General features: G+C 36.4%; 1 protein-coding gene across 1 annotated transcript; it reads left to right on the plus strand.

Annotated features, from left to right (window-relative positions):
• The first annotated feature begins 949 nt into the window (after positions 1 to 949).
• Positions 950 to 2752, plus strand: LOC141685063 (uncharacterized). The gene has a single exon (XM_074490189.1). It carries the CDS (start codon positions 950 to 952, stop codon positions 2750 to 2752), a length of 1803 nt encoding a protein of 600 aa, XP_074346290.1.
• Positions 2753 to 7219: the final 4467 nt, after the last annotated feature.

Genomic DNA, 7219 nt, shown 5'->3' on the forward strand with positions numbered 1-7219 from the left:
AATAACATTATAACATAAAATTAAAAATAAATCAAAATCAAAACAAAAATAAAAACACTGCTTCTCCCTTTTGCTCCCCGCCCTTAACCAAATTTTTTCCTTTTCCCCCTTAATATATTTCCCCTCCCGCTTATTCACTCATTCACTTTAATAACATTATAACATAAAATTAAAAATAAATCAAAATCAAAACAAAAACAAAAACAAAAAATTACAATCTCCACAAAAACAAAAACAAAAACTCATTCACTCATTCCCCCTTTCTCTCTCGACTGCTAAACCTAGAACTCTCAAATGTATGCTTATTGTCTTTCCCCCTTTCCGATTAGACCTTGAATCTCCAATTAAACCTCTTAATTTCTTCAACTCATCTCTTAATTTCTTACTATCTTTCTTTCAAATGTTTTTTTTCTCATTTGTTTCATTTTTTGTGACAGATTCGAAGATTAAGGAGTGAAGTGTGTTCATTGAAGTTTAAGGTGAGGAGTAGAGTTTCTTGGAGCTAAATCTTGGAGCTAAGGGTTTATTAAAGCTTAAAGCTCGGAGCTAATTAAGTTGAATTTTGGGCTTGGAGTTTGTTGCTGTGATTTTTGGGATTTTGGAGCTTGCTTTGTTAGGTATATTCTTCTTTACATATCTATTTATATTTGTTTGGGCTGCATGTATATATTTGTGTAGTTGTATGTATGCATGTGAAATTGAAATGAGTAGTTGTTGCATGTGTAGTTGTATGTGTAGTTAAAAACGGATTTACATGTAATAACAAGTGCTTGTATATATTTGTGTTTGTGTTGTTTGTAAATATATTTGTGTTTGGGGCTTGTCGTTGTAAGTAGCATGGTTTATGAGTGAATATAGGAATTTTATATTGATTATACTAGGTAGTAAATGTACTATAGTATAGAGTAAATTAATACGTTATTTGACAATCAGGTAGTTTGAGAATAACATGGACAAATCTTGGATTTTCAAAGATAGGGACACACTTGACTACGAAATCGGGGTTGAAGAGTTTTTGATATTTGCCGAGGAAAATGCTAGTGATCCTAAAAGAATCCCCTACCCCTGTAAAAGATGTGCTAACTTCAAAAAATTTGCAGTTAAGATTATCAGGGGACATTTATATGAAAATGGTTTTAGTCTGGGGTGCCTTGATTGGATTTGGCATACACAAGGGTCTGCAAGTAGGTCATCAGTTAATAGAAATGCTCCGACCCCTGCATCTACGCCTGCCCCTGCACCTACGTCTGCCCCCGCACCGATACCTTCCCCTGGCCTTGCATCAGAAACAGTCAATGTTTGTGTTGCTGCATATAATTCGAGTGAGTACAATAATGAGTCGTATCAGTTTAGGAGATTTATGGCTGATGCTGAACAGCCTTTGTATGAGGGTAGTGAATGTACCAAGTTGGGGTCGATGCTAAAATTGCACAATTGGAAAGCTAGGTTCGGAATTAGTGATAGTGCCTTTAACGATTTGTTGTCTACCGTTGGCTCTCTCCTTCCTAAGGACAATGTGATGCCACCTAATGCATATGAAGCCAAGAAAACCTTATCCGACTTGGGCCTAGAATACATAAAATATCACTCATGTCCAAACAATTGCATACTGTATCGGGGGGTAAATGTTGATGCTTCCGAGTGTTCTAAGTGTCGTTTATCTCGCTGGAAGTTAGGAAAGGATGGTAAAATAAGGATTAATGTTCCTGCTAAAGTAATGTGGTATTTTCCAATTATACCGAGATTCAAACGGATGTTTAAATCTCCTTCTACATCTGAACTAATGACCTGGCACTCAAAGCAGCGAATAGAAGACGGAAAGATGCGGCATCCAGCCGACTCTCCTTCTTGGAGAAATATCGACTATAGGTGGCATGCCTTCGGTAGTGATGCACGAAATATTCGTTTGGCGTTATCTGCAGATGGTATAAACCCACATACTAACGGTCTAACCAATAGATACTCTTGTTGGCCAATAGTATTAGTGACTTATAATCTTCCTCTGTGGTTATGTATGAAGAGGAAATTTATGATGCTAACAATTTTAGTTTCCAGTCCACATGAGCCTGGCAATGACGTTGACGTATATTTACAGCCTTTAATCGATGATTTAAAGAAGTTGTGGGAAGAAGGTGAACCAAATGTTTATGATGCATACACCAAGTCATATTTCACTTTAAAAGCAATTTTATTGTGGACAATAAATGACTTTCCTGCATATGGAAATCTGTCCGGATGCGTTAATAAAGGTTATATGTGTTGTCCAATATGTGCTGATGATACAGTTGCCAAGTATTTAAGCCATAGCAGGAAGATGTGTTACCAAGGCCATCGGCGTTACTTGGTTAGGAATCATCCATATAGGAAGCAAAAGGCCGCTTTTAATGGACAACAAGAATTAGGGCAGGCACGTCAACCTCTTTCTGGAGAAGAGGTTTTATTGCGGCAAGATAAAATTGAATTTCAGTTTGGGAAGGAAGTAAGGAAGTCAAAGAAGGTTGATTGTCCATGGAAGAAAAAGTCGATTTTTTTCGAATTAGAATATTGGAAGTTTCACCATGTCCGTCATTGTTTAGATGTCATGCACGTCGAGAAGAACGTGTGTGATAGCTTGATCGGCACACTACTAAATATGAAACCTAAGTCTAAAGATAGTGAAGCTTCTCGTCTTGACATGATTGACATGGGGGTTAGGGCTGATCTAGCTCCACTAAAAGGAGAAAAAAACCTACTTACCCCCTTCAATTTTTAATTTGTCCAAGGCAGAAAAGAAGAAAATGTTGTCATCGTTAATACACATGAAACTTCCTTATGGACACGCGTCGAACATTAAAAACTGTGTTTCCATGGAAGAATTAAAGATGTTTGGGATGAAGTCCCATGACTGCCACAATTTACTCCAACAACTGCTTCATATTGCAATTCGTGCGGTACTTCCAAAAAAAGTCAGGGTCACCATAATTAAGTTGTGTTTCTTTTTTAATGCTTTGTGCAGCAAAGTTGTAGACGTATCGAAACTAGATAAATTGTAATCAGATGTAATAGTAACTTTGTGTGAGCTGAAAAAAATCTTTCCTGCATCATTTTTTGATATAATGATACATCTCATAGTGCACTTGGTTCGGGAATTACGGTTATGTGGGCCGGTATTTTATAGATGGATGTATGCATTTGAGAGGTTTAATAAGGTGTTGAAGAGTTACGTACGCAACCGTTATTACCCCGAAGGCTGTATAGCTGAATGCTATCTGGGAGAAGAATCAGTAGAATTATGCCAAGTGTTTGTCAAGCAAGCTTGCACCACTGCTAGTCTTCGTAAAGATGAAGGCAAGTTAAGTGGTCCATTATCTGTTGTGACAATGAAATCAATCGAAGAAAAAGAGCGGGATGAAGCTCATTTACATGTTCTTCTAAACAACATTGAAGTACAGCCATATATTTTGTAAGAATTTATTAATTTTGTGGCTGTTCAATTAATATATAAATTATATATTTACTGGCTAGTTAATGATTATATAATTTCTGTTAGAATGCATAACGAGTATCTAGAGGGAATCCATCAAGGAAAAAAGAAAAGTGTTCATTGGCTCTTGAGAGAGCACAATCGCCTTTTTGCCGATTGGTTTCTAGAAAAAGTTAGTATTTTTATAGTTTCATTTGTGCCTAATTTATTTGCTCTGTAGTAATATGGAATTTAGAAGTATTTTTGTTTCTGAAAATGTGTAGGTTAGTAGTGAAATGGAGGAGAATTCTGGAGGAGATAAGTCGACAAGGCCACAAGAGAGATAAATATATGTCTATGGATCAAGTAAAGCAAGTTTATTATATTGAAGATCCGGTGGATGCCAAGTGGTCCGTTGTATTAACCTCCACAACTCGAGACTACCAAGATGTGTATAATGACGATGATTTAGGAGACACAACCATGGAAATTCCCCCATTCTGCTGCCAAATTCCTATATGTGATGTTGGTGAAGATGTTGAAAAAAATATTAGAGAAAATATTAAGGGCACTTGGGTCAAGAAGTGACAATATTATTTGCAGTCATGTATCTCCTTTTTTATAACTGTTTAGCATTGTTTATGCCTAATGATATTATTTGAATTTTCGTATGTTTATGACTGTTTATGAATGCATATAGTCATCATGTCTGACTGTTTATAACTGTTTATAACTGTTTATGTATGCATACTTCACTAGTTTAGTTATGACTGTTTATAACTATTTATATATGCTTGTGACTAATGAAATATATGTTTCATTTTCAGATTGAAAAAATTAAATGGCAAATAAAAAACAAATATCTAAAGTACAATTCCAAGAAGGCCCCAACAAGTCAGATGAGAAGGTGGATAAAAGCTTGGAGCCGGAAACAGAACCTCAAGATGAAAATGTGGATTCTATGGAAGACACGAAGGCAACAGTCACTACTTCCGAAACTATAAAGAAAAGGTATGGATCTGCCCGAGGGGTTTCTGTTATGCACAAAGTGTGGTGAGGAAGGCGCAGGGCAAGAAAGCAAAGGTATCGTGCAATGCACATGGAGTTCCATTCGGGAATGCAAGGCACAGTCTACAGTCCAACACCGGAATGTTGGCTAGGACGATGATTCCGATTGATTACCCTAACTGGTCAAAGGTACCCGATGAACTAAAGGAGAAAATATGGATCGATGTGAAGGTATATAAATAAGCAATTTCTTATGCACTTTGTAAATTTTGTATTTTCTTGTACTCATGTAGAGCATAACATTGGTTTCAGGAGACATTTAAAGTCCCCAAGCAACTTCAGAAGGGGATGATCAGGTCTGCAGGAGCAAAGTGGAGAAATTTTAAAGCAAATTTAACAAGGGATTATGTTAAGCCGTATCTTGGACAGAAGAAGAAACTACGAAAGCCTCCAGTGAAGTATGCTTTTGTTGGTAAGGAGGCTTGGAAAAATTTTGTTGCTGAAAGGACTACCTCGACATGGAAGGTATACGCGAAAGAGATCGTGTGTTTATATCTGTGTTTTATTTATGTTGTGAACTAATATTTTTGTGTATTACAAATATTTTAGGAAAAATAGCATGTTAATATTATTTAAAATGTTTGTTGTAGTCACTTAGTGAAAAACAAATTGAGCGGGTGAGCAATCGAAAATAATCTCACCGCACATCTAGAAAGGGTTATGTTGGATTGTTGGAAGAAGAGGTAACATTTGTTTAAGCATTGAACTTAAATAGTTGCATTCTACATATATTGTTGTATTAATATTTTTTTGATTTTAATCAGCAAAAGAAAGGAACCTTGGCTCTCGATGAAGAACCTGATCGGGCTCTTATGTGGCACAAGGCTCGTAAGGGAAAACTTGATGAGGAGGAGGTTGATCCAGAGCTAGCTGAAATAGGGAAAAGAATTGTGAGTATTTAACAAGCAACGTTAATTTTTTTTAATTCAATTCAATTCAGTTCTAATTTTAATATTTTATGAGGAGGTTCATTCAGTTCTGATTTATATGTTAACATTCTCATGACAGGAGAATTTACTGGAGCTGCAAAGTAAGGGGGAATTCACTCCTTCTGGGAGTCAAGATGTGTTAACTACGGCCTTGCAAACTCCCGAACATTCGGGGAGGGTTCGAGGAGTTGGAGGCTTTGTTAGCCCATCAATTTTCTTTAATTTACCAGATGGAAAAAGAAGTAGAATAACCAAAGCTGAGCTGTTGGCCCGGGATTGTGAGAGGGATGCAGAGTTGGAGAAGGCCAAGCAAGAGATGGCGAAGGAAATGGAGAAGACAAGGCAGGAGTTGGCTGAACTGAAGGGCTTGCTCAGTAAAGCAAATATTTCATCTCCTCTGGTTTCGGATAAAGCAAGTTGTGATGCTCAAATAGTTGATGATCAAATGGATCCTTTTCCACCAGAGAACAAGGTAAAATAACAAGCACATTTATTTAATTTAGCTCGACATTATTCAAGCATTCGTCATAGTTACTCGTTAAATATTTATATATGTGTGTAGGCTGGTCCACGAAAATGTGAGTTGGCTGTGGGCACAATAGAAAATAAGGTGGCATTTGGCTTGTTGTTTGACGATGATGACATGAACAAATCTATTCACGGATTGCCAATGCAGCCTGGTTGTGCTCGTGTCTCAGTGAATGGGCCAATCCAAGGACAAACCAAGATTCCTGTTCCAGTAGTCGGTGAGATTCAAACAGTAGAACAGGCTGTTGGCTCCTACGTCTCATGGCCCCGCGACTTAATCATATTCCCAGATGCCCCTGCTACCGCGGTATATATTTTTACATCTATATTTTATTGGATCTCGCACTACTATATTAACTCTATATTTGTTTTAATAAATTTGATAATATTTTCAGAAAAGTAAAAGGAAAGGGAAGGATCCTTTAACTGATTTGCATAAGGTTCAGTCCTTATTTGAGAATATGGAAATCAATAAAAATGTTCCGAAGCGCTTTCGGTTGTTGTATAAACATGCAACGACATTCATGAAGTGCACTGAAAACTCCATTCAAATCCCGTGCGATGCGGAGGTGTTTGGTGTTGAGAAAAGAATTTTCATTTTGCATGAAAATATAATTGCTTTGCTTGAGTTTAAAATGATTGGCCAAGCAGCAATTTCTGCATACATGGCGTGAGTAGTATAAATTTTTTAATTATTGTCTTGTCTTCTTGTCGATAATTTCTGCATTTATATTCTTGTTTTTTTTATAATTTCATTTTATTTGCAATGCAGATACTTGCATTGCATGGTTTGTGAAAATGAAAATTTGGAGCAATTTGTTTTCTGTGATCCCGGAGTCTCGTTTACCTTGAACAGCAATTTTGAAGATAATTTGGTTAATCGATTTAAAGAGGGTAATCCTGATCGTCTCTTTTTTATGCCACATAATAGCAAGTACATAAAAATGTCTCCAGATTTATTATAAATCGCTTTATTCATTTATTTATAAGCATGAAATTCAAAATGATATGATTCTGATATTAATTCTGTTTATTATAAATATTTATAAAAAATAGCTGCCATTGGATATTGGTTGTGATTTGGGCGGGCAAGGTTTTCATACTCAATCCTCTGCCTCGTTCAACTACCTTTCCCGAGTTGGAAAAAGCAATATCAAGGTATTTGCATTTAATTTCGAGTGATTATTTTCATTACTGAGATATCAATCAATTTGTGTTATTGATACTGCTAAGATGACAGGGCTGTGATTGC

This window comes from Apium graveolens, chromosome 2, assembly GCF_009905375.1.
Source record: "Apium graveolens cultivar Ventura chromosome 2, ASM990537v1, whole genome shotgun sequence".
Lineage (NCBI taxonomy): Eukaryota > Viridiplantae > Streptophyta > Magnoliopsida > Apiales > Apiaceae > Apium > Apium graveolens.

What these genes read in the sequence shown, in the direction of transcription:
- LOC141685063 (XM_074490189.1), top strand. Translation starts at nt 950, where the DNA reads ATGGACAAATCTTGGATTTTCAAAGATAGGGACACACTTGACTACGAA.